The sequence below is a fragment of the Cygnus atratus genome, chromosome 2, assembly GCF_013377495.2.
Source record: "Cygnus atratus isolate AKBS03 ecotype Queensland, Australia chromosome 2, CAtr_DNAZoo_HiC_assembly, whole genome shotgun sequence".
In the NCBI taxonomy this organism is placed as follows: domain Eukaryota; kingdom Metazoa; phylum Chordata; class Aves; order Anseriformes; family Anatidae; genus Cygnus; species Cygnus atratus.
The window spans coordinates 134,264,393-134,292,154 of record NC_066363.1 but is presented as its reverse complement, the minus strand read 5'-3'; the positions used below and the strand labels follow the sequence as shown (position 1 = coordinate 134,292,154).

Sequence of the window (27,762 nt, the reverse complement as noted above, 5' to 3'; positions counted from 1 at the left end):
AAGACATGGGCATGGTGCAGATCTACACTTCTGTTAAGGGTAAATAATTAATGGTAGATCAACTCGGGATTTTGTTTACTGTTTCACAGGGCTTGGTAAACTGTGGCACTATTTTATGAATTATATTCGATTAAGCCTGTAGGCTATATGGATATCTGAAATGCCTCTTTCTGCACTGATAGTTACTGAGGAAACTAAGTTTGGAACCCTGATGAATCATTTATTTATGATCTGAAAAAAGGAACAAGTAGAGAACCAAAAAATATTACAGGTTGCTTAGATCAATCAGGATCAGAGAGACAGCAAGAAACTCAAGAAGTCTAGAAGGTAAATATGAATAAATAGGAAAACACAATAGCAGAAAATAAAATGAAATTGGATAAAAGCAGGGAAATGGAAAGTATAAACATAATATGGTTTACAGGATTCATGCAGTTTCTTATGATGACAATTTGTCACATAAGATTGTGATCACAGAAATCAAGCCAATAGGATAAATAAGACAGAATAATGATAATGAACTATACAGAGAACATATAAGTAGTTATATAAAGCTGAGATATAGTACTATTTAGGATACACTATAAATTTCTGGTCACCCTAGCGAAACTGAAATTGTAAAATTATGAGTGACTGAAAAAATGAGCAAAGAAGATGAAGAAAACTTGCATAAAAAGAGATTAAGGAGACTGTGGTCATTTATCTCAGAAGAAATGTAGGAGGGAAAATCTAAAAAGGTATCTAAGTGAACATTAAGGACAAAGAATGCTTAATTACACGTAGAGATTGAACACACAAATAACATTCCTGACTTACATCTCATATTTATGTTTTAATCTCTTCCTATTAGAAAAACATTGTCCCAAGTTCTCCCATTTCAACTCCATCAATTTCCTGATGCTAAAACTTGCTATCTATGTGCACCCACCAAAAGGCTTTTGCTGTTTTGCGAAGATGAATGACAATTATCAATACTCATTACCAAAGAAGTGAACTGATTACTCAGTAGGAAGAAATTTTATCTTCAAATACTGGCCAATATAACTGTGGGCATTGGGGACTTGGCACCCTGCTCCTTTTGAGCTCCTCAGCACGATGAGAAACGGGTATTTTGACCGTTCACAGCTCACACCGCTTCTCTATACCTATTGTCTGTTCCTGTAAAAAAAATAAAAGATTAATTATAATAATAAAATAAAAAGTTTAAGGATGTTGCAAATCATCTGCAGTGACGACGTGCTGAATGGACTTAAAATTCCCATGAGCCCGGGATTCTTTTTGCTACTTAAAACTAGTAAGGTTTTTTTTTTTTTTTTTTTTTAATGTGTAAGTTGCAGAGGTTTCAGTTAAGAGCTGTATTTCTGTATTTCAACGTTTCCCTTTCAAACACGACCCGCTGCTAGGCACACCGACGCTTTACAGCAGAGCAGAGCAGGGCGGGGGGAGGCCGGCGGCCGTCATGCCACCCAGGGCGCCTCCCGGGCCTCACCGACCGCACCTGGCCGCCCACCTTCACCCTGCCCCGGCCCCTCCCGCCCCGCTCCAGCCCACCAGGGGCAGCCGGTCCCTGTCTCAGCTTCCTGAGCGGCAGGAGCCGGGATCCGTGAGCCGTCCGCGGCGGGGCCGGGCTGCGGAGCCTCCCCTCAGCGCCACGCCTGCGCGCCGGGCCCGGCTGCGCTGCCTGCCCACTGCCGCCGCCATCGTGCGGCGCCCTCCCCGCCCGCGGCGCGGCCAGGCGGGGCACACGGGCGGCCGGCGGTAGAGGTGCCGGCCCCTTCCCGGCCCTGCCGCCCGGCGAACCGCAGCCCCTCACCGAGGAGGAGCCCCCCGCCGGGATGTGGAAGCTGGTGCCCGCCGCGGGAGCAGGTGAGGGCACGGCGGCTGCAGCCCCCCCCTTCCTCCCCGCAGCCCGAGGGGTCCCGGGCGGGCCTCGACCCGGGCGTTCCCTTCAGGAGTCTGGGAGCTGCTCCTTCGGCCTCCGCTGCGGTACCCAGCAGGGCTTCCTTCTGCACTTGAGCCCTGCAGGCCCGCTGCGGTTCCTTTGGATAGGGCCGGTCGCTTTGGTGGCGGTGGGGCAGCTGCTTTGTGCCTCCGGGATGGCCCCGGGTGTGCTCCTGCCCCTGAAGCAAGGCAGCTCTGCGACACCCGGAGAGCCGAGCGGAGGGGCAGAAGGCAATCTCGGAGGCTCTGCCTGAACGATGCCCGATTGCTGTGTTGTTTCACGGACCAAGTCTCGTGTTATTTCTTACATGCGGGGTTTTGAAACTGTCTTGTCACTGTACCTCACTTTGCCAGTTTATCTGCAGCTTTGATGTATTGATCAACTCTGATAGGTAGCATATAATATAAAAGCTTTTCCTTGACTTGAATGCTTTCTCTTCTTTTCATAAAGAGCACTCGTGTCACCACTGCATCTGCTCTTTATTTCCTGATTCTTTAGGAGTGACTTCAGGATGTTTGCTTTACTTCTTGGTGGTAGCAGCATGTAATCCCATTGAGCAGGGTTTGATCTCTTACTGGGTTTGTAATCGGGCTGATCAGTTCTGCACTGTTTGTATTTGAAAAGTATTTGTCCACAGTTGATAACTAACATTTAGTTTCTAATTCATTCATTTTCATGAATAAAAATTGCTGGTTCACCACTGACTAGTAGGTGACCTACACCTTTTGGATGCGGTCAAGCCATGCACTGTTAAGCTGCAGTGTGATTTAGGTCACAAATACCAAGAATGAGCTAAGCAGAGGTCAGAGACAGAACATGCTAAGTATCAGTTTGGTTTGCATTGCAAATCTTCCAGTATATGTTAGGGAGGCATTTTATTCTGATAATAGGTTAGTAAATAAGTTATGTACCTGTAGGATTTGTGTACTGTGTACTTCTTTTATGAAGAAGTAAAACAACAGAAAATAAATAACGTACTAGTAAAAACATACTGTCCTTGAAAAAAGTGTACCACCACTTCTGTAACTGGTTTGTGTATCATGAAATGTATCCTTTTATAATGGACATAGCAAGGGGGAGAGGAAGAAACAGATGTTGTCCATAAACTAAATGTGTGATTCTCATCAGCCTATTAAATGATGTATGACAAGTTTAAGGGTTAGAAATTTCTGAATTATTCTTAAGTACTTTGGGTGCTTTGGAGTTTTTTGTAAATTTATATTTTTCTGTCTCTTTTTTTATTTTCAGGGGAGCCATATCGGCTTTTAGTTGGTACAGATTATGTTGTTGGACGCAGAAACTGTGCAATTTTAATTCAGGATGATCAGTCCATCAGTCGAAGTCATGCGGTTCTGACAGTAAGTCATCCTGAAACGACCCAGGTAAGTAGCCAGCATTTTACTGTATTAAAAATACACTGTGTTGACAGCTCAGTTTACCATGGCAATACAGCTGGAGTAGAACCACTGGCTACCTTCTTTCCTCAATCTTGAATTTTTATTTATTTATATTTTTTTCTGGGGTGCTTGTCTGTTTTGAGAAATTCAGTGGCATAATTCTTCTATTCCAGGCTCCTGTCTGGGCATTCCTTTTATCCCAGAGTGAAAATAGATTAGGAATTTTTGTTAAAATATTCACAGCAGGAAAATTATGCGATTAAATTTCATTGCATAGGCAAGCGTTAGACAAAGAAGTCATGGGTCTGGAAAGTGCTGCAGTTTTATCATTGCAGGCTCGGTTCTGGAGTTCACGTTTCATTCCACATCATTAATTCTGCATTTGCTTAGGGGACTGTGGAAAATTAAAAATGTCCCAAGGAGAATTAGCAAGCAGCATTTTACTGTCATTTACGTGTTGGAATTTCTCTGGACAGAAATTTGAAGACAATCAGATGGAATTTCTTTTATGTAACCTGTTTCTGGTAAACTGTCAAGGCTTATTTATGTTTATTTTCAGAGCCAGTCTGTTCCAGTCCCCACATTAACAATAAAAGATACCTCCAAATATGGTACGTTTGTTAATGGATCAAAAATGAATGGATCTTCAAGGCCTTTGCAGTCTGGTGACAGAGTCAATTTTGGAGTCTTTAACAGCAAGTTTAGGTAAGAAGAAGTACTTAGACTGATTATAAAATACTAAGTAAAAAAAAAAATTGCAGCTTTTAAAAAGAGTATTTTATTTTAGCACATCACAGAACTTGGCAAGCAGTAGTACAATAAAGAAATGTAAATGATGTTAAATGTTTAAAAAGCTTTTAGAAAGCAAAAGAGATGAACAATATTTGTCTGTGTTCCACGGCCTGCTACTGAAACCCTAATTGAATACATATTTTTATAATAACGATTCATTATTATAAATTAAGGAATTAAGACTATTTATAGTTTAGCATTTGCATTTAGACGATGTGTCACGTACCATAAGTGCTTTCAGGCTTTCTTAAGTAAAGAACAAAATTTTAGTTGAGAAAATGCTAAAAGCTAAATGGTTCTAAAGGAGGAAGGAAAGTTTAAAGTAGGTATATAGTTCAGCTGAGCCCTTGTTAGCTGTTGATAGTGTAATGAGAAAAGAACTGAGATGGCTGGATACTGCTTTGCGCAGCACTAACCATTGAATGCTTGTTGCTGTAATATATGCTTCTCTTAAGGGAGTACAACTTGCTCATTTTTTCAAATTTAATGTCGTAGCCGGTGCTGTCCCTGCAAGCATATAAAGTGCTCCTGTAGGTACAGAGATGGGTAGATAAAACCAATTCTAATGACCGTTAGAACCAACATTAAATTAACCAGAAGTTGTCTTTGTTCCTTAAATTTTACTCTTAATTTTGTCACTGCTATTGATATTATTTGGCAGTAAAAACAGCATTCTCCACGCCTTCTTACAATAAATTATTCTGGGTATTTTAGATAGTTCCTGTATCACTTGTCAGGTATGTTTATGTCATAGGCCCAGATGCATCATGAATTTTGTACCAGAATGGTTATGTAAATTTCTTTCTCCTTTATAGACTAAACCAAGTCAAATCATATGATTTGGTATACTGTAATGCGCTGTGGGCAATCCACAAATTTAACTAGGTGTATGGTCAAGTGTAAGGGCAGTCTTAGAAAAAAAGTTACCTGAGCTTGCATTCTACAAAACTCATGTCTTCTAAATACCAGTCTGTTCACAGACTGTTCTGTTGAGCATACCTTTTGCATTTGAAAGCCCATGCTGAATTTCTTCTAGTATTTCCTAATTTTAAACCTTCTTGAAGCAGATTCTTATCGGTGTCTCTGCTCATTCTTGAGACCAAAACGTCCTTAGAAACATTTCAAACATGAAATGAAAATGTTGTTAATTTTTCTGAGTGAAAGGTAGTATATATATATTTTCAGGAAATTTTAAAGCCGTCTTTGATCTGTATAAAACTAACAGGGTCATTTTTTTTTTTTAGGTTTTCAGAATTCTCTGTGAGATGAACATGATTGTTAAGACAGCTTTGTTCATTATAGCGCTTCACCAAAGTTACCAAAGCAATTCTCTTTCATTTGTTCTTTGCAGAGTGGAGTATGAGTCTTTGGTTGTCTGCTCCTCGTGTTTAGACGCTGCTCAGAAAACAGAGTTAAATCAAGCCATCCAGCTCCTGGGAGGTCTTGTAGTGAATGAATGGATGAAAGAGTGTACTTACCTTGTAATGGCATCAGTAAAAGTTACTGTTAAGGTATGTTGAGCTTTTGCATATTGATGGAACTGCTCTGCAATTTTTCTATGAATGTGAGTTAAATTCTAGATGTGGTCAAGATTGTGGCAGAGCTTTGTTTGGCTTTACCTAGACAAATCCTTTCTCTGTAAAGTCTTCCTTCTCTTCTTTTTAAACTCTTCCTTTTCCAAACTTCGAAAGATATATGTTGGAGGGAGAGAAAATGAAAAAAGTTGAAAAAGTTGTTTAGATAAAGGAGGGAGTGGGAAAAGGATGGATAGAGAAGCTATGGTAGCCTTGGTGAAAGCTTTGATGGAGAAGCTTTTATTCTCAGCTTAAAAGCCAAAATACCGTATTAAAATGAAATAAAAATGGGAAGGGGAAAAAGTTGTATTTGAAAACTAAGAGAAATAAGGAAAAATGTTTTTTTTTGTTTGCTTGTTTGTTTTTTCCCTCTTAGTGTTGCCATAATGTTTGTGGAAAAGTCAATCCATTGTTAAAAAAGATGGCTTTTTTGTTTGGTAGGTCGTTTCTTTTGTATGCATGGTTGCTTGTTTTGTGGTTTTGTTTTGTTGTTGTTGTTTTTGTTAGTTCTCTCTTGTGCTACTCTGTTAAGTTTCTCTATCCTTCAGTTCCACAATCCCTGAGTAAAATGTTAGTGTTGAGTCTCCTCCCACTATCCTCCAGCTCCCTCTCCTGTTCTAGCTTTCCTGTTCTACCTTTCATGCATCCACACAGTAATTTGGATCAGAACTAAACTAAACTAGCGTCAGTCTAATTGAGGCTGCTGAGAAGTACTGGGATGGTTAAAAAACAAAAAAAATCACTTTGTTTTGGTGAGAACCCACAGAACTGTTTACTTTTCGACTATGGAACTTCATATCCAAGTTAATAGAAGCACTAAAGGTAACACGGTTCTAGTTGTGTAAAATAAATCTGTCTAGTCAGACAGTATTTGCTTAGATTTTACTCTTCTTTTAATTACCATTCTAAGTATTTGCCTAGTGTAGAGTTTTGATGTATGCTGTTCTTTCATTTCTGCTGGTGTTTTCCATTTTTAAATGAAGGACGGAATTTTTATTTGCTTTCATCGTCCTTGTCAGTGTCTTCCTTTTCATTTTTTATGTTAACTTTCAGATAGTTTAGTGAAAATGTACTTTATTTAGGAAGAATTTGTAGCCTTTTTAACTTCCACTTGACTATATTCAATATAATTGTACAAACCGAATGCTTATTTAGCCACTCTGTGATTTTTAAATGTTATTTTTCAAGGCTTGCACAAGCCTTTTCAGTGGCAAAAAAAACAACCAACCACTCAAAAAATAAAACCACACCTCATAGTCTCATTGCTTTGTGTATTGGAGCTTTAGTTCTTCTTTTGAAGACTGTTATTGATTTTCATCGGCTACCTTACACATTTTCATAACTTTGGTCAGGATAGCAACTAAAAACTGTGCTGTTAGACGTAAAACTATCCATTTTTTTCCATAGTAAAATCAAGTACAGTTGTATTTGTGCGATGTTTTCCACATCTAAGATATTACAAAGCTCAAGTCAGTTGGACCATGTTCTAGCTGTATTTTTTCTGTATGTTAAATAAATATTTTCCTTTTTTTCAGACTATATGTGCCTTGATTTGTGGACGACCAATTATAAAACCAGAGTTTTTTGAAGAATTAATCAAAGCTGTTCAGTCCAGGCAACAGTTGCCAACTCCTGAAAGGTAAGTATCATGTTTTAAATGTCACAGAATTAAATTTATGGAAGCTAGATTATCAAATAACTGCACATTTATCTGTTCAGACTTGACAGAATACGTGAATTTTAACTTTATTTGTGGAAGAATGCCTAACATGAAATACATTTTAATCTTCAGGCAATTTTCTTGCTCTCATCCCTAGAGCTATAAAATGAGCTCTTGAAATTGATAATACATTTAGAGATGTTACTAGCTTTGGATAGGAACTTGTTTTCAGAGGTTGGTATAGCAATCCTTATGATGATATGTTTGATGCAACGTCAAAACTCTTTTGGGAGTTGATATATTAAAGTGAAGAAAATCAGATTTGTATAAACTATATCAACCTCACTTCATTACGAAAATATATTTTCCCAGTACATGGTTAGTTTCTGAGTTTATTCATAGAATCATAGAAACATTTAGGTTGGAAAAGACCTTGAAGATCATCAAATCCAACCATCAGCCTGACCTGCCAAGTGTTATCACTAAACCATGACCCTCAGTGCCACGTCCACTTGTCTCTTAAATACCTCTAGGGATGGGGACCCTGCTATCTCTCTGGGCAGCCCGTTAGAATGCTTGACCACCTCCTCTATGAAGAAATTTTTCCTAATGTTCAATCTAAATCTTCCCAGTGCAACCTGAGACCATTTGCTTGCTTCCTATCACTTGTCATGTGGAAAAAAGTGCTTGCAAGCTTTGTTTAAAACAAAGTTAGCCTGACCGTTAAATTTCCTGAAATAACAGATTTTTTTTTGTTTTCTCTTGAGAGATGAAGTGAAACTAACACGAACAGGTCTTCACTATAGGAGAAGAAAATATTGTTAAAGTAATAGGAAAAGAGTATTTTTAATTTGGAATAAATAACTATGGTAGAATAGCCCTTTTGGTCATTTTCGCCACATAGAAAAGCATAAAATAATCCCATTATTATATGGGAAAATTTCACCTGTGCCTGTATTGCTATTATTTTGACCTTGAAAAAGGAGAGTTTTGTGTTTTTTTTAAAGTACGAACACATGATTTACGCAGGACAGCAATTTGCATTGTGTGTATTTTCAAAAGGTAGATTCCATGGGTACTGTTTCTTTGTCACTTACACTTTTCAGACTGTCTTCCAAAGCATACAAAATAAAATACGTAATGAAGGGAAATGGTAAGAATACTTGGTATTTAAAAAAAAAAAAACAACACAAAACTTGTAGAACTTTATTGTCAGTTACGAGGGTGAACAATTCGTGAAGTTAAGTTACTTTAAAGACATTAAAGTCATGATTTTTCTGAATGTATTGTTTTAATCTGGTGTTGATACTGAAACCAGACATTGCAGTTGGGGGAAATAAGTGGTGGAAAAAAAATAGGAGTCACGTTGTTGCTTTGGGGTGTTGGTTGACAAGAAGCTCAACGTGAGCTGGCAATGTGCACTTGCAGCCCAGAAAGCCAACCGTGTCCTGGGCTGCACTAAAAGCAGCGTGGCCAGCAGGGCGAGGGAGGTGATTGTCCCCCTCTGCTCTGCTCTCGTGAGACCCCACCTGGAGCCTGCGTTTAGCTCCGGGGCCCCCAGCACAAGAAGGACATGGACCTGTTGGAGAGAGTCCAGAGGAAGCCACGAAGATGCTCAGGGCTGGAGCACCTCTCCTGTGAAGCCAGGCTGAGGGAGCTGAGGTTGTTCAGCCTGGAGAAGAGAAGGCCCCGGGCAGACTTTACAGTGGCCTTCCAGCCCCTAAAAGGGGCTTACGGGAAAGCTGGGGAGGGACTCTTCGTCAGGGAGTGTAGGGATAGGACAAGGGGGAATGGCTTTAAATGAAAAAATGGAAGATTTAGATTAGATATTTGGAAGAAATTCTTTACATAGAGGGCAGTAAGGCACCATCATAGGCTGCCCAGAGAAGCTGTGGATGCCCCATCCCAGGAAGTGTCCAAGGCCAGGCTGGATGGGGCTTTGGGCAACCTGGTCTGGTGGGAGGTGTCCCTGCAGAGGGGTTGAAACTAGATGATCTTTAAGGTCCCTTCCATCCCAAAGCATTCTGTGATTTTACATATGTACTGATATACATGCGTACATCTATGTCATGACATAGGGATTTCATTTATTTTCGTCAGTGGGTCTGATAGTCATTGGTAGAAGACTTTAAATGACAGGGGGAAAAGGGAAACTAAATAAACAGACAGCACCTTAGCGGTGTGCAGATGGTAATGGAAGCAGGGCTGCAGATATTTGCAATAACCTGAATGTTATGTGGTAAATATGTGTCACAGATCATGGCAGTGCCATGTTAGAACAATGCAGGTGTTGACCTGGAGCAATGGGTAACAAATACTCTTCAGTTTCAAGATACTGTTTTACATTTGCAGAGGTTTATGGAATAGATCAAGCAGGTCATCTTAGAGTGGCATAAAGTGGTCTTCAGCTACAAAAGAAGGGGGGAAACTTCATGAATTATAACTTTTCCATCTATTTATACTTTTACATCGTTCTACATGTATGTGAGAAAACTAAACAGAAATTGTTGAGAATCCTCTCTGGAATACTGAGCAAGATTTTCTGGCAGATCTAAAAAGTACAGGTAGTGCAGGCCATAGAAAGGAAGCAGTTGGATGTGCAATCTGAAATATGCTTGATCTAATGTTACCATGCTGTAAGGCTGCTGTTACTGTCTGTTAGAGTAACAAACAAATAGTGGTTGGGGCTCGTGGCACCAGGGTGCATGTTGTCCATTCTTTTAATAGAGAAATGACAGCATAATTGAGCTGTTAAATGCTCTGTAAAATAGAATCTAATGGATATGTTTCCCTTTTTTTAACGTTTTTGTTAACTGTTAAGACCCCCAGAGGAGTTGAGCTCACTAAAGGGGATTGACACTGGCAATGTATCCATTATTTAGCTTTCAAAGAGAGAGTTCTGTGTCAAGCTAAACGAGACAGCTGGTGAGATCTATCTTTAAAATAATTACAGTATTTTAAATAGGTGATCTTTTAAGATGTAGTTTGTGGGAAGATATTCAAAATTTACGTAGCAGCTGTTTGTATTCAGTTTTCTAAAAATGCTTTTAACTTAAAAATGCTTTTTAACTGTAATAGGGAATATCTGCATTGTGCAGCATAGCAAGAGCTGGTACATCCACATGACACTAAACAACTTGGTGCAGTAATAGTTGGGATCTGAAATAAGAAAGGCTTGTTAGTGTGGTGATGCAGAGTGACAATTAAGCGTTGATTAGTACTGTAGAATTGATCCCCCCTCCAAATCCTAGTGTTGGGGAAATTGTAAAGTTCAAAAGCATTAAAGCTCTTTGGTTTATATCAAGACTTCACAGAATTGCAAACCTGCAGTTCACATTATCAGTGTGGTTTCTTATTTGAGGCCTTTTATTGTTTTATTATTATGACACTACATTACCCCAGTCTTCTGGTAATCTCTGATAACCTGTGGAAGGAAAAAAAATGCCTGAAGAGTTCACTAATGATTGCATAAGTACAGCCTTATATGAAATAATATGAAATAATGGAACTGCTTTTTCTCCCTTTTTACTCATTCTTTGATTTTTAAAGATGACTTTCGCCTGTAATACCCTTTCACCTGTAATAACCTTTTCCCAGGTTAATAACTATCATTACGGGACTCAGTATCTGGAGCCCTCTGGCCTGGTAACTAGAATCTGAGGTGCCCTATTTCTTCAAATCAGTGAAATTTATCTATTTCACCTTCAAATGAAGTAATTGAACAATATTTCTGTAAACAAAACTTGAATAGTCATTGACATTTGTCAGTGACTTTTTTGAAACCTGAATTTCATGTTAGTCAGTTGTGTCCATCAGGCTTTAAGAATTGATTAGGAAGAATGCAAAAGAACAAAGATGATTTAGAATTGACTGTAATTATTTTAGTATGCTCTAGTCTATCATCATTGAATTACATATTTGAACATGGGCTTATTCTTGTGTTCAGCTTTACCTACGTGAATATTATCAGTATCCAAGGAGAGTGTTTTTATGTTTACAGATGGTGAAATTACTTACATAATAAATGCATAATTTTTTTCAGGAACTTTAGTATTTCAGCATTTTGTGGAGTTTATTTCCTGCTTAGAACCTGCTAATCCTTGCATTAATAAGAAAAAAAAAATCTATATATATCTGTATGTATGAATACATGTACATATGTAATTTCTTGGGTTGTTAAACCAGTTTTTGGCATTTCAGCATCTTTTTTCTCACCTTCTTTCCAGCACATGCCTTCACCTTGATCTCTCAGGTCTGCTGCAGGAGTGAATGTGTGGCTCCAAGGGTCGATAAATACTGTTGTGACATTATCAGTAAAATGGTTGTCTTAGAGGCTTTTTCTGATGTGTGTATGCTGCTGTTAACTGAAGCAGAGATCACAGGACACAAAAATTAGAATTTGAGATTAGGGTTTTCACTTCTATCTAATCTGTTCCCCAACAACAATTCTGGTTATTTTCAGACAAAAAGTTTGAGAAGCTGCAGACCGAATCAGTTCAGTTCTCAGTGCTACCACCAAGAAAAGCGTACTTACTTTCTTTCAGATTAGTAGGCTGTCATCTAGTGTGGCAGAGTGCAGTTTCTTGATCCAATACAAGGGAACTGGGGTGGCTGTCCCAACATGAAGCAAGCAAGACATCTGTTTTTGTGTGAAGTCCCCTGCTAAGGTAATGAGATTGCAGTCTTGTTTGTCAGTGTAGTTAGTGGAGAGTGTGGATGTCTGGAGAGTGGATGTTTAAAGTAGGAAGGTTGAGTACGCTCCTAAAAGCATTGTTCTTTTAGTTAACTGAGTTAGAAAGTCGTGGTCTAAGCTTAGATATTGAGAAGTGAGAGGTTCTGTTTCCTCTTAATCTCTTGAAGAAATATTTATGTAAATAGTTTAAACAGAAACAAAGCAGTGCAGTGTTTTAACTCAGAGCTTTTCCCTACAGTAGAAAGGACTATCAATCAGTACTGATACGTAACTTTCAATTTTGTAACTTTAATCTTCTGTTCTTGCAGCTTTTATCCTCCAGTTGATGAGCCTTCCATTGGTACCGAAAACCTGGATTTATCAGAGCATCAAGAAAGGAAAAGAATATTCTTTGGAAAAACTTTTGTATTTCTAACTGCCAAGCAGGTAATTGAGCTTTACATTGCAAAGGTGTTGCAGATTTTTTGTTGCAGGTGTTGCAGAGGACACATATTGTGTCCTCTCTGAATTCAGACTCATTCTCGGCTCATCAGGAGAGAAAGATTTCATTATATTTATCTTTTTACAAGACAGTGGCCTAAGCAAGATGAAATACAGGGGTAGAAACAGAACCCATCAATTCTGCATTAATCTATGAATGATAAGTATTGTGCTAGTAGGTTAGCATATTTCTAAATAAATATTTTAAGATATTTTTATTTGCCTTTTTTTCTTAGTACAAGAAACTGGGTCCGGCTGTTGTTCTTGGAGGAGGCGAAGCAAAATTGATGACGGAGGGAAGAAAAGAAACTTCTTCACTGGTTTCTCCTGAAGTTTGTGTTGTTGATGTTGGGTTGACAAACTCCCAGATCCTAGGATCCGAGTCCATGAGAAACTGGACTGATTCCGTTCTGAATGTCTTGCAAAGGTGAATCATTGTTCTCTTGTACAGTGGTAGGGTAATTGCAGAATTTCTGCACTGATTTAGTCATGATATTTGCATACATATTGAAGCAGTAGGATGTTTAGAAGGAGGACATTTTCTTAATTGTTTTAAGTACATAGCACAGTAAGTAAAATTTCTTGAAATAGGAAAGAAAGGACTTGGCGGTTCTTTGAGGATTTGAGATTTTTGGAGGGGTTCTTTCTTTAACTCACTGTTACTGAATTGATTTGAAATTACAGAAAGCAAGAGCTCTTTCTTCTATTAAAATGAGTTAAAAATATTCTAAAAATGGGGGATAGATAATCATTGATTTTTTTAAAATCATATTTATTTCATGGAAAACATGAAATAGCACTTTGAGGACATACAGCTCATTGCTGTCTAACTACTTGAATATAAAGTTTGTGAAAAGCAGTTTATGCTCCGTATAACACCGGTCATTATAACATCGTAAAAAACCACAATCCCAACCCTTAACATGGTAGTTAAGCCTAGTCCCCATGAATTTCGTTGCTAAACAGAGAAAACAATTGTATTCCCGTTCTTTTCATGGCTGCAGTACAGCCATGTACTGCATGTGTGTGCGTGTGCTGGTAACTCCTGTAAAAGGAGTGACTCAAGTCTTTGAAGTCACTTTTCCATTCACATACATTAGAGGTACACCACAGTCAGTTAAATTCCCAGAGATAGGGTGGGGAGATGCCTTAGCCATGTTACTGGAACTAGACCGGGGCCACGGCAGCAGGAAACGTGGAGGTGTGTATGTACTGGACATGGATATGATAATGGATAGTTATGCTGACTTGCCACGTTGTGGAAAATAGTAACGTGGACTGAAATTTTTTGTACCTTGGCATATCTGTGCTCATTTGACTCTTCATCTTTGAAACTGTACTGAAAGACAGTTTTTTTTTAAACTATTTGTGTTGGTTTTATTTTTGTGTTAACAGTAATGATCTCAGGGCTATTCCCGAAGCAGAAATCGGATTGGCGGTAATCTTCAGGTCTACAGAAACATACTGCAACCCTAAAAAGCAGCCTGGTAACAAAGGTAATTGGAAGAAGAGTAGTAATAATTTAACAGCAATAAAGAGGCTGTTTTTTTTTTTTTTTTGTACACGGCATGAACTAATAATGCTAAGGTTCTTCTGTTTCGTAAGACCACTAAAATAGAATGACACTGAAAATTATATGCAGGTTTGAAAAGGTATTTTTTTAAATAGTTTCCAGTAAACTACATTGAAAACTGACATATAAATGTAAATAAAAAAATAACAGATCTAAAATTAGTGTAAAAACCAGACTCAGTTTAAAGGAAACGTGTTTATAAACGGTCTTGAAGTTTGTGGTTTTAGTGGCTGCTAAATCGATATGTATATAGTAGTTGTGAATTCCAACCTATTCTATCTTGTATGAAAAGACTGGGGTAACGAGATAATAGATGGACATGAAAAATCGGAGAGAATAAGAACCAACTTGATTTGTAAAGACTTGCTTTCATTGCACACAAAAGAATTTGCCTTGGGGAAACTCTCCCCACACACTTCCACTTCAAAATCAAACCTAATCATAAAGTAACCAATGAGACAGCATTGCCACATTTGCTAAAGTAATAGTTTGGGGTTGGACATACCATGTTTTGTCTTGAAACATAACTTGTATTTGCTAATACAACAGCAGTAAAAATAGATTCTCAGGTTAAATTTAAAGATATTAACCCTGTAGACAGCTGAATAAATTAGGAATGCTGACTCTTGTTTTCCTGTCTCAGTAATTCAATGAGATAAAAATTAAATTGCCTGATTAATTTACATTGAAAGATAGAACATCAGTCTTTTAAGATAGCTATGCTTGCAGTTTATTTGTCAAGAGGGAATCAGTTCTGGTGTTTGGAGATTATCAAAAACTTCCATGTATGTGTTGCAAATCAAAGGGATTGTAAGCAAGACTTCTTCCTCCAATCTTGTCTCAACAATAAATAGCGAGATACTGTTACCTTGCACATAGAAGTTGTAGTAATCATGTAAGATCATGTCAGATGTGGTAGCTCAAGGAGACCTGGGTGTCTCTGTAGGTTGGTTATTCCTCTATAGGTTACAGTGGTATGAAAAAAAAAAAAAAAAAGAATAAACGAATGTATAAAGAATGGGTTATCTGAAAGGATATGCTGTCATAGATTTTATGAGACTTACATGTTAAAATAGCCTTAGTATCCTTTGACTTAGAGAAGATGATCTGTAAGACAAAGAGAAGTGAAAAGGCAAACAATATAGAACTGTATATGTTCTTTCTATTCTGTAGAGCATTAATGCAAGTGACTAGACTGAGCAGCAAACAGTGTTTAAGGCAGACCCCTCACTATGAGGACTATGAGAATTTGGCCGTTGAAGGCATTTATTCTAAGATTTTTTTTATAATGGTGGTTTTGTGCTATTAGGGGTAATCTGTAGTATAATGACCCCAGGTTAACAGATGATGATAAAACACTAAATGTAAAACAGATGGTGGATTTGTGCTCTGACAGTTTTGCATATGTATTACATGATCTATAAATTACATTATGACCATATTAATAAGTAACTTCCCATGGTGCTTCATTTTTATTTAAGCAAAATTCCATAACTTAATTCAGCAGGATGTTTAACTAAAACAACCCCAGAATTTGGTCATTTAGAACCTGGTTCCTTCAGGTTGTTTTTTGTTTGGTGGTTGTGTTTTGTTTTGTTTTTAAATTACTAAATCCATATAATTTTTTGATGAAAATTTCTTTAATACAATTTTACAAAAAATCTCACCCGATCAGTTACCAGTGGTGGTAGTGTGATAATACATGCATAGGAAAGCAGACTAGTTATTAACCTTCTCTTCTTTCTCTTCTCTTCTGGTTATTAATTCTTCTCTTGTGTTGATCTTGCAGCTGTAACTAGAAGTACTTCTGCATCAGGAATAGGGCCAGCCATTTCTCAGAGTTTGGCTGTGGATGAAACCATAATGCCAACTGCTGCAGATACCAGTACACTATATGTAGCTGATACAGAAATAGAAGAGCAGACACGGTAAAGTATGCATGGAAATAGTTTCTAAGCTACTAGTTACAAATAAAGTACTCTTGTGGCAGAGGAACTGCATCATTGCAGTGGACAAAGAAATACAGCATTTGAAACTGCACTTAACAAATTGCTGTCGCGTTGTCTGCAGTAACCTAATTTCTGCTTAGTGGTAGATAGTAATATGTCACAGGACCTCTGACTCTTTTTAGATACAAATGTAGTTACTACATATCTGACTTGACTATCTTGACTGTATTCAAATTTTTAAGCCATTTCATGGTTATGAAAATGTATTTATTGTGGCAGATTTTACAATTTCTGTTGTTAGCACACGTACATTGCTTGTAAATACATTCGAGTACAGGCCAGCTTTTTAAAAGTGATATTCTACAACAGTGTATCTCCTTAGTAACTTCTTGTGTGTTCACCTACTATTTTTTTCTCTCTGCTATAGTATGGAGATAGAGAAGACTTCCAAGACGAACAGAAGAGAAAAAGTAGCTTTCCAGGATGTACCCCCTGTGAAGGAGAATCCTAGCACAAGTGGCAATGTGAATGCAGGAACACTGATATCTAGAGTGAATAGAACATCTACACTTAGTCAGAAAAGTCATCCTTCCTCTCCATCTAAAATTTCAGAAGTCAGTAAACCTAGAGAGTCCACTCCACGTCAGCAGTCTAACTCGATTACAAATTACTTCCAAGTAGCTAGGAAAAGGTAAGTTGAAATGTTCTTGACATTATGTCCCTTATTTTTAAGATAATGCTGTTTCTGGAAAATTATTTTAGCTCCTTCGATGTACGTGTTATTCAAAAGGAAGCTAATAAAAAGGCAATTTTTAGATCAGCTTCTGAAAAGGGAAAGCCGTTTTTCAAGGGTATTTACGTACAAATTTCACAATGCCGTCATTGAAACCCCAGGAAGCTGTTGTATTGCTGATGCAGCTAATCATATTCAAAGACGTTTTTGTAATTTCTTCATTTCGTAATTACTTTATGGTTAAGAGAAAGAGATGAAGAAGGAGGAGAAACAACTGTCCCCAAACTAGCAAAACTGGAGGAAAGGTCATCGTCTGTTTCCAAGCGCGTTGAATCCATAGCTTCGTCAGTGTGGAACAATGAAGAAGAACAGCATCAAAAGGAAAATAACATCCAGCTTACAAGGGAAAGTAACGATCTAGCAAGTGATAAAACTGACACTAAAATTACTTCTAGTGAAAATCCTGCACCAAAGAAAAGAAAGGAGTTAGATGATTTGTCTGAAAATACAGAGACACTAGAAATCGTATTTGAAAGCAGAGACCTAGACTGGAAAAAGCAAACGGCAAATCAAGACCAGGAATCTCAAGGCAATATACGAAAAAAAAGATGTCTGGAAGCCAAAGGAAGCAGAATTCAAGAAGTAAATGCAAAGCAAAAAGAGGAGAATGAAACGTTGGTAAGTTATGTTCTTCTCATGTGTCTGGTCTCGAAGTTTACAAATGTATTAGAGGGATGCAATAGCTTTTTTAAGGATGAAGAAAGTTCCTCATACATTGCAGTGTTACACCCGTTTAAATGTTTTTTGTTTGTTTGTTTTCTTTCACAGCATTGTTTCTTTGTGAATTGAAAATTGCCTCTATTCTGACATTTTTCCTCTCTTTTTCTTTGAAATAGTGCAAGTAGGACAGCAGAATTTCTCCATGGTCCAAGAATAACTTCTAATATTGTACATTGTTGTGTCATTATAATGCTAATATATATGCTAAAATAATACTCAGTTACATTTATGTAATGAATTTCCTGAAGAAACCTTAAGGTGACCTCTTCCGTTGAATACCCAGAGTAGTTTCCAACATCTTTCAAGTTAGAATCTCTAGATGTGTCATATGGAAGATCTTCAAAATTCGTGTATGAGGCAATTCAAATCACTAATGTCCATTTAAAAATAAATAAATAGTACCACTAAACTGCATAGACAGAATGTCTGGTTAGGTATGTATAGGCTGAATTTCACTTGGTGTTTGAAAAGGACGGAACTTAGGTGAAAAATTAAATTCCTAATATTAAACTAAAACAAAATATTTCTTGTCAGGTCAACATGGATGAAAATCATCAGGATGTAAAACACAGTTGTACCTATTGTGGAAGAAGAGGGCTTTTTTTTTCTTTAATGGTTTCTATTTTAGTTTAGTTTTTAGAAACCTACAAAATCAGTAAAGAACTTTTATTTTTGAGCAATCATAGCCTTTATTTCAGTGCATTGGTTTATTTGAATAGAGCTAACACAGGGTTAAATTGATAGTTCTTGCTCAAACATACATGCGTATAGTGGTAGGGGGACGGCTGGACCAGATGATCTTGGAGGTCTTTTCCAACCTTAATGATTCTTTGATATTAAAAGTTTTGTTTTCATTTTCCTCTTTGCAAATAGGTCTTGTTGATGAAGGAATTCTTTCTTAGTAAAATACTATTTTAGAGAGGATTTTTTTTGAATATATTCTTTTATATGCCATCTCTATCAGTTTGACTTTGTTGGGCAGACACTGTGATTTTATTAGCTAACATTGCTATCTAATGAAGCATTCACTTTAGAGTTATTCAGAACTCTTGAAAACATACCACTTGAAAAAAAGCGAAGAGCCAGGAAGCAAAATTTGGCTTGTATGCTGTAACCAGATGCCAAACTTAAATTCCTGAAGCTCCAAAGTTTTTGGCTTCAGATTTATACAGCTTTATCATAGCTTAAATATTCTGATTTCATATTCATTCACCAGTTTGTAAATTGATGTACCCTGCAAACTGTAACTTTAATCTAAAAAAAATGTTAATTTTAAAAGTATGTTGCAGATCATTTTCTTTTGTCTAAATATTTATATTGATTTTGAAAAACGCTTATTCCACTGTAAAGAGCAGAAACCAGTTAGACTAGTCAGAGACTAAAGAGGAAAGGAGCAGATGCATACTTTAGTCATAGAGTAGCTTGTAATTAGTTTTCTTGATTATTTCTCTGTTTGAGACTAAGGCAATTTTTAAGAGAAATGAAGAAAACAATGGATTTTGAGTTAACACTAGCCACTTTATTGGAAAAACAAAAAGAACAACAACAAAAAACAACAACAACAACAAAAACCCAACATACAGATTTGTAGAGGACAACAATGTTGAGCACCCTAGCAAAGTAACAAGTAAAAAAAAATCAACAACACAAAAGGGAATAAGAGAGAAGAGACTCATTTTTCTTCTATTTAAAAATACTTCTATTAAAGCTTACTGTCCAGCCAACTCATATACAGCATAGGCAGTGTTTAAATGCTGTAAGAGTAAAATGCATAATTGAGTAACTGGAGTTTGCAAGACAGTATTTTTAATTTTTATATATAGTGTAGTCAGTTAATTTTCTGTCTCTGTATTTGTATTGATCTGAAAATGCTTGTTCCACAGGAAAGAGCAAAAAGTGATTTTAGGTAATTGCCATCATAATTTGCATTTAATCTCAATCTTTAATCAACAGAGAGAAGGTGAAGTTGGATCAGTTCTAACTCTAGAAAAGAAAAGTGAGATCAAGCAAGAATCTCCTCCAGTCTTGGTAAGAAACCAATTCTAAGTTTGAACAGCAAACGTTGAGAATCATTAAGAAAGTGCATCAAAATTTTGCTTTTAAGGACATAATATTTGCAAATCATATTTTGGGGTAAAGAAGGTGTAAAAATAGATCCCCTTAAAATAATCATGTGTAAGTTTGAATAGTGCAGTCTAGCTTCTTGATTGTATAAAGACAGAACTGGAGTTTATCTACGTGTTAGTGTAAAGCTATTTTTTATGGACACTTAAGATGACTGAGACTGCAGAAACCTAATGCAATTGTATTAACTCTGCAATGTGGCTAATACCGGTGCTGATGTTTTTGTTAGGTAAGTACTTAAAGACCGGATAAGAATGCGATCTCTTTGGCTGCTCTAAGGAGATTACACCTAGAGCAGAAGAGATGGACTATGGGGAAAATAGATGTAACATACACTGATCAATAGTAAATAGCATACTAACTTCTTGTTACAGGTGAGATGACTAAGGGATGATGAATTAAGGAAGGAGGAGAGAATAGCTGGGAATGGCAGTGAGGCAGAGAGAAGGAGACAAGGCTAAATGAAACTGAAATGGAATGCTTCTGAATAGAGGAAGGAGAGTGTAGCCAGTTCACAAGGAACAGGATAAATGTTTTTTGCATGAACAAACATTGTGTAAACAATACAAACCAAGAAGAGGGAATGCTGTGCAGGTGTACCAGAGTGCAGCGTCAGCTCAGATTAAGGGACTTCTAGTTTGCACTTTAATATAAAATACTGGGACTTTGTCAGGGCTGGAGCTGTCCTTGAAGATAGTTTAAATCTGTGTGCTTGTCCTCCATATTTTCCTTTTTAATTCACATTTTAATTCACATAGATATAACCCCCAAGCTGCAAAGTATGCATGCAAATTTGCTGACGTGTACAGTGTTCCCGTGCACAAGTTAAAGCTGCTTCATTTCTCAGATCTAGTTTATATCTACAAAGTTGATCTAAACAATGAATCTGTAGGCTAGAATGGAGCTGAAGATGTTCAGCTTAGTCTTTGAGTTTCTATTAGAATAAGCAATGCTGGTTAAATTAATCCAGATAAGAGGCAGAGTGAAGGGGAGGTGAGAAGTAATTCTTAGATAATAGCTTCATTGCAAAAAAGGATATATGTATATGTTTTTTTTTTACATGGAGCTTTATCACGAAGTAAAATTCTAGTGTAATGAGGTACACTGTCCTCATGATTATTACTGCAGTTTTTAATAATCCTGTGCTTTCAATGGATATAAATATGAAAGAAAAAAAAATAGCGAGCACCCAGCTGTAATGGTAATGTATAAGGAGGCTGAGAAGTACATCCATCTTGGCTTGTAGCACTGCTGCTGCTTCTCCTGGCCCTCAGCTGCACTCACTACTATTTCCTTCTCTGAAGTTTACACTACTAGGTGTAGTCTATGTCTGTTTATGTACTTGAAGTGCTCCATCCTTTTTCTTCCCTCAGAAGGACCACAACAAAATTGAAGATGACTCCAGCAGTCTTCCTAGCAGACTTCTGTTGACTGAGTTTAGATCCTTGGTTGTCAGCCATCCAAGACAGAACAGTCAGCTTATTGGCAATACCAGCTGCAGGGGACAGAAAAATTTCAAAAAGTTCAAAAAGGTATGTATTTCAAATGGTCACAAGATGGCACTGTTTAAAATATTTCAAAGTATTTCCTTAGTACTTTTTTAATATATTTCATAATATATTTCTACATTAATAGTAGCCAGAGAAAGAAACGATTCCAATATTTTATTATTTCGTTTACAAATATTTTTCTAACTGACCAAAGAGTACCAGGCTGACAAAGGCTTACCTCATACCAGATTCTTTAGATACCTGTAGTCTCCTATTCCAAGCTGCTAATTGGAATATGTCATTAAGTGATGCCTATCATAATCTCATTAAAAGTGTGACTTCACTTCATGCTTCCAAAAACTTGCATTTCAACGTCTCCAAAGATCTATAAAGAGCATATGCTGATTCTGGATCTTGAATTTTATGTAATAAAAATTGGATTTCAAAATTAAACTAAAATTAATATCTTAAAAAATTGAGATTATTGCTTGCTTGGGTCCTGAGGATAACTTAAGAAAATCCGTAGTGTTCAGTGTAAAAGTACCACTTCAGCTCATATTAAAAAAAACAACCAACCAAACAAAAAAACATATATGTGGTATAAGATTACTAGAAGTGCATTTCACTATAATATAGAGAACATTAGTCAGATAATGCAACTTCCAGCTTTCTGGGAGTGTGCAGTCATTTTAGATAGAATACTATCCCAAATTTAAAATGTTTTTTTCAACTTTTTGTAATAGATGTTTATGCATTTTGATGTAAAATAGAATCTATCAGTAAAGATCAGTTTGTAATGTTTTCAAACTTCATTTAATACTGTCGCATTTATTTAGCATATAAAACTCATCATCTTTTTTTGTTTCTTTGGTAAAAGGAGGGACTTAATAGCTTTTTATAAATACTTTTTTCACTTCAGTCTCATTTAAATGTCATCTGATAATTGTTATTCAAAGAAAGACTGACTTTCACTGCTGATATATGAATTTTTAAAACAGACCTTTTTCTTGTATTGTGCTTGCCTTGTATCTTAACTGTAAGAATGTATTGTCTAATAGGTCAGTTATCCAGGGGCAGGACAACTTCCGTACATTATTGGAGGATCAGATTTGGTTGCTCACCATGCTAGAAAGAGTTCAGAGCTAGAAGACTGGTTAAGAGAAGAATTGGAGGTAAGGAATTTTTTTCAAAGAAGAACAATACCAAAAGTTGATTTCTTTAAGTGGTCATGATAACCTGTGGTCATTTCTGAAATAATTCAGAATTTTAGTTTTGAAATAAAACCTCTTCCGATTAGCTATTAAACGTGCTTATAGGAACATATGCATTAGAAAAGTTACTGAAAGCCAGAGGTCGGTGGTAAGGCTCTTTTTTATTTTTTTTCCTGATTATTTGAATTCAGTTTACATTTCAAAATTCAAATAATCAGTAATAATGATTTAAAGCAAAATCAGTAACCTTAAAGAGAGTGATCTTCTTTTGTTTTTAATAAGCAAAATAAGCATTATGGAAACTTGTGACTTTTACAAATGTGACACACGTAGGAAGAACTTTTATATAACCCATTTTCAAACTGTTACACAGTGCAATTGATATTCTGTTCTCTTGGTAAGAACAGAAAATACTTGAGTAAAATTCTCTTGTGGTATACTGGGAGAGATACTGAGAAGTTTTATGCCTTTTTCTATTATGAAAATCTTTCCCTTCTTATGTAAAAGTTTTATGTTTTATTGTAGCAGTTCTGTTGCACTTTGATCTTCCAATATTTTCATTAAAAATATTTGCTGATGAGCTGTATTTTGTTTCCACAGCCTAATGCCCTCAACACTTTTTAATTATCTCCTTTTTCGTCCCTGAGTGTGGAGAATGCCACTTAAAATCTCTTTTATACACCAATAATCATACAAAATTTTCACTATTTCTATAATACTTACACACAAACAAAACTTCTGACAAAAATTTAAAACTTGCACAAACTAATCATAGAATGGCTCACCGCCCTCTGAGTGAAGAATGTCCTCGTAACCTCTAATCTATATCCCCCCTCTTTTAGTTTAAAACCATCCCCCCTTGTCCTGTCATTATCAGACTGTGCAAAAAGTTGCTCTCCATCTTTTTAATAAGCCCCCTTTAATTACTGAAATGCTGCAATAAGGTCATCCTAGAGTCTTCTCTTCTTTAGGCTGAGCAGCCCCAGCTCTTTCAGCCTTTCTTCATAGGAGAATAATAATACAGGAGAATACTAATCCGTTAGTAGCAGTAGCCAGGTTTGACTAATGAAATACATTATCCATTAGGAATGTACATTGATTCCGAGTACTTGGAGAAAATTTATGTTTTCAGGGAAAAATTTTATTAGTGAAGGAATATGTTGTTCTTCCATATTGTTCATTACTTTCATCCCTAACATCAAATTTTGAAAAAATCTTATTTTGTCAGGAACAGAATCGACGTGCAAGAGAAGAATCACTTGCTGATGATCTCTTTAGGTAAGAGTTTTATGTTCATATTTACAAAGGTGTTTATTTTGCATCACATCTTTTTTGCACAAATGCCAATTTTGCAAAAGACTACTTCTTAGACTATTATTATTAAGATTTCATGTATTCCCATGTCTGGAATGTACCCAACGTGACTTTCATAAGGATTTTTTTTATGCCTTAAGCTTCCAATTTCATTCAGACCTGCTATAAGTTTTTTTAATAAGAACATTCTCAAACAGAAATGTTGCTCTTTCCTGTCTCACGCGTAAGCCTGTTCGTTCACAAAGGCTGGAAGAGATTTCCAGGGTCAGGCTCTGTGCCATTAGGGTTTGCTAGCACGAGGGAGTGGTTTGATGTTACACTTAAGTCAGTCATCTGAATTCCTAAGAAAAAGCTCTGGAGTTTGTAACTTCTTTCATACTGGCCATGTTCCTTGCATGTCCTTGTGTTGAGGGAGCTAAAGCAACAGAATGCTAGTTCTGTGAAAAAAAGGGATTGGCAGGACTTTCTTTTTTGATCTTTGAGGTTATGACTCATGCAATTTAAAAATTAAAACAAAAAGGTTATGTTTTCTATGATTTTTGTCATATTTCATTACATTTACCTCCAAAGTGTAGCTTTATTAAGCCTCATTTCAGTTGTCTTACCACTTCCTCTCATCTCTCTTTTGAAAGAGCAGGGAAAATCATCTTACTCAGTTGATTTTTTTGTCCAGTTACTTCCAACCATAATCCTGTTTCAATGATTTTTAACTACTTTCCAATAAAAAAAAAAAGAAATTCTAGGCCAAGTTTGCTGCTTTATCCGGATTTATGTCTGCAATGCAGCTTTTAAATGCATAACGATTATGAAGATATTTATAAAAAGTTACGGTGCAGCTTGATTGCTCTGCTAGAAGATTAAGTGGTCCAAAATATCTTGATTAATTCCAGCCTTTCAAAACACAGCAGCGGAAACTTAAATAATTCACATGCATTTATGCGTAGAAAAATTTTGACCTCAGCTCCGATTTATTTAGGGTATTTGTACGTACAGAAGTTTCCATAGTCAAAAATATTAAAACACATAGTTTAACGTTCAGCAGATCATAACCTACTTCTAATTTTGTCCTTAATCCTGACTAAAACTACTTGATGTGATGCTAATGTTAGCAGCTGCAATTTCCCATGAAAATTGCATTTGAAGATGAAATTAGCAGTCATGCTCCAAGGTAAAGATGTGTTGGAAAGAAAAGCTGTACCTTCAAGTACTGCTAATTCAGTACATTCAGAGATAGAGGAGGAAGGGAAGGAACTACCACACTCTCTATTAAGACTGGAAATAAATGGATAATGCTTGCTAACAGCCCTTCATTCCCTATTCCCAGCAAGTTATTTTGTTTCTTTGTACATTCACTTACAGTAGTGGACTCCTTGTAGCTCTCTTTACGTTTCAGGCCACAGGCACTCTATGTTTTTTTTTACTTTCTCAGATAATACTGGTTGATTTCTTTCTGTCTGTAAAACATCATCCAGGTTTCATTTTAACATGAGAAATGGCTGGAGGTGAGCTGGGGGATTAAATAGAAAGATGTTAATGACTGTCGGTGTCAGCTTCTCTGTAGACAGTCAGACAGGGTTGAAGCTGTTGGTGGTGTCCCGATGGTAGAGTTCCATGCATCATCCCCCATCTCTGCTCAGCTTGTGTGTTCTACCCCCTCGCTGCCCTCCCCCCTCCAATAGTGTTTGGTGTCCAGGACATCTGTAAATGTTAGAATTGATTTGTAACAATGCTATAGCAATAAAATCAAAGAAATGCTTTGAGACTGAGCATAAGGACTGCATTTTGGTTAGCAAAGGTTTCATTATTTTCTTTGTTTTTATGTAAAGAAACTAGCAACTACTATGTGACTTCTGACCTGCCATCAATTTGACAAACACTAAAAATTGTGTATTAAGTAAAAAAATGTTATATGGATGGTAAAGAAGCATGTATTTGTCCAAATCAAAGAGACATCATATTGCATATCAGCGTGTGCAAACCACTCAGAGAACCTTACTGCTTTAACAGCTTGTGCTGTTAACAAACAGTTAATAAATAATAAAGCATTGCTTTCAAAAATCACACTCTTCGTTTTTGCCAGAAGTCTGAGCTGCATGGCAGCAACTTCTAATACCTTTGTAGTTATGTGGTGATGTAACTTGGCTCACAAGTTGGGACATTTTTCCTGTCTAAGCAAAAAAAAAAAAAAAAGTGATGAATGAGATCAGAATTAGTGGAAATAAAACTGCCTGATCATTCAGTTGTGTCCATAAGTTATTCATGCATGAATACAAAGCACATCAGAATTTCAAAGAAGTGACATAGGATTTAGGGAAGGTGAAGCACACATGGAGAGAGAGAAAGCCGAAGGATGAGAGTATGAAGCGGAGGCAAACTGTAAGCATATTGCTGTAATTTACATATCTACTTTCTGGATTAAAAATAGTTATTAATAACTAAAAACCAATCCAAATCTGTATGAAAGGGAAGATAAAACAAGGAATTGCTTTGTGGGAGTAGAAGGCAACAGAAAGGTTTTCTGTGAATGAGTTGTGGCCAAATGTTGTACATTGCTGTAAACATACAGTACCCCTGTGCCCCCCCATGGTTTTTTTTGGGGGGGTGGAGGAGGCAGGGGGAGGAGTGGAACTTCTATTGAGACGTTACAGGCTTGGAGAAGCTTTCTTATGCATGAAGTAGGTTTAAAGTAGCTAGGAAGGCGGTGAAAGCTTATTTTGGTAAAGGTGTTATCTTTAGTTCATGCACAGGTACTGACTTCTGCATCATTCAGCCAAATTTTATCAGTTGTAGTTGTCAGAAGTGCAGTCTGGGAAAGGACTGATGAACACTGTCCAGTCCCTTGTTAAAAATGTATAATAAAATCATTTGCATAGCATGATTAAGTTTGAATATCATGGAGCCATAGTAATTTGTGACAAATTTTCTTTTCTGTTGCAGATACGATCCTAATGTGAAAAGGAGAAGATAAATTGTCACTTGAAGTTACAGGGATTCTCTAGCAAAATTTGCTGTCCTATTCTATAAATGTTTGCTGATTACAGCATGTAATATATAGTTGTGTACGACGATTTGAGTTACCTGTTACTATAAGACTTGTTTGTATATCTTGCTTTTATTAAAGAAAAAGAGAAGATTCTTTCATTGCTTGGTGCTTATGGATAGCACATGTTAAGGTCTTGAAAATTCTTGCCTTAGAGCAATGCTCAGTAAAATATCATATGTATTTAGGATTTCATTTCAGGCTGTTTCTTTCTAATGTTTGCTTGGCAGTACTTACGGAGAGAAGAAAAAGGAAGTCAGCACCAGGCTTTTTTCTTTTTAGAAAGGCATTGATAAATAGATTTTTGTATGTAGTGACTGCTTTCTTGAGGACTTTGTGAAGTTTTTGAAGACTTCATAAACAAGACATTAATAAATTACACTGAGCTTTGAATTTGTGCCTGAATAGACACTAAATATTTAATGTTAATAAGCTCCAACTTCTTCCTGTTTTTGAAGTTGGTAACATAAATTTATTTCTAGCTAACCACCAATTCTATGTGATGGCAGATATTGGAACAAATATTTGTTTTTAAAATTCAGTGGGTTTTGCCCTGTTATCAATCGTCAATATTTGTTTGTTTGAACAGCCTACAGCTAGACTAGAAATGGTCTTATAAACACAGAAAGATTTTGCAATAGCAACAAGCAGTTTATTTCCTTTAGATAAAGGAGAGAGGCAAGTATAGTTTCTGCTTATTTCCTTTCCTTTGCAAATAAGGACAGAGCTGTGTTTGAAAATGGCTGTTTAAGAACAATTTGTGTAAAGAAAGTCTAAAAGCTACATGATGACAGTTATCAGCTTATGAATATTTTGTGTACTTTTCCTTTAGTATTACTTGAAAAACAGCCTTCTGTGCTCCTGAAGAGTGTAAATTTGGACATAGTCATCTCATAGTATAACTTGTTTTCATTTGCAATGAGACTCAAGTCAGAGGGGTTGAAGACTGGATTTGGTGGATTCCAGGAGTCCAAAGAGAAAAACAGAATAAAACTTTTTAGTTCAGCCAA

The 27,762-nt window shown here is 36.7% G+C and overlaps 1 protein-coding gene across 2 annotated transcripts; it reads left to right on the top strand.

Annotated features, from left to right (window-relative positions):
• The first annotated feature begins 1,669 nt into the window (after positions 1 to 1,669).
• On the top strand, positions 1,670 to 27,762 carry NBN (nibrin). Of its 2 annotated transcripts, none has more exons than XM_035546241.1 (16): positions 1,670 to 1,866; positions 3,191 to 3,324; positions 3,899 to 4,044; positions 5,483 to 5,642; positions 7,241 to 7,344; positions 12,367 to 12,484; positions 12,775 to 12,965; positions 13,934 to 14,034; positions 15,901 to 16,039; positions 16,488 to 16,751; positions 17,039 to 17,471; positions 19,527 to 19,601; positions 21,071 to 21,229; positions 22,246 to 22,359; positions 23,627 to 23,676; positions 26,650 to 27,762. In XM_035546241.1, exons 1-16 carry the CDS (start codon positions 1,836 to 1,838, stop codon positions 26,678 to 26,680), a joined length of 2,250 nt encoding a protein of 749 aa, XP_035402134.1. In that variant the 5' UTR covers positions 1,670 to 1,835; the 3' UTR covers positions 26,681 to 27,762. The 2 variants fall into 2 exon arrangements, with proteins under 2 accessions (XP_035402134.1, XP_035402135.1); XM_035546242.2 differs by having other exon boundaries at positions 1,684 to 1,866; positions 21,074 to 21,229.

Excerpts from the sequence above, each read along its gene's own strand:
- NBN (XM_035546241.1), top strand. The coding sequence starts at position 1,836 with ATGTGGAAGCTGGTGCCCGCCGCGGGAGCAG. Across the intron at positions 14,035-15,900 it reads AAAGCAGCCTGGTAACAAAG|CTGTAACTAGAAGTACTTCT; the intron begins GTAATTGGAAGA and ends TTGATCTTGCAG. Across the intron at positions 19,602-21,070 it reads AAGAATCTCCTCCAGTCTTG|AAGGACCACAACAAAATTGA; the intron begins GTAAGAAACCAA and ends TTCTTCCCTCAG.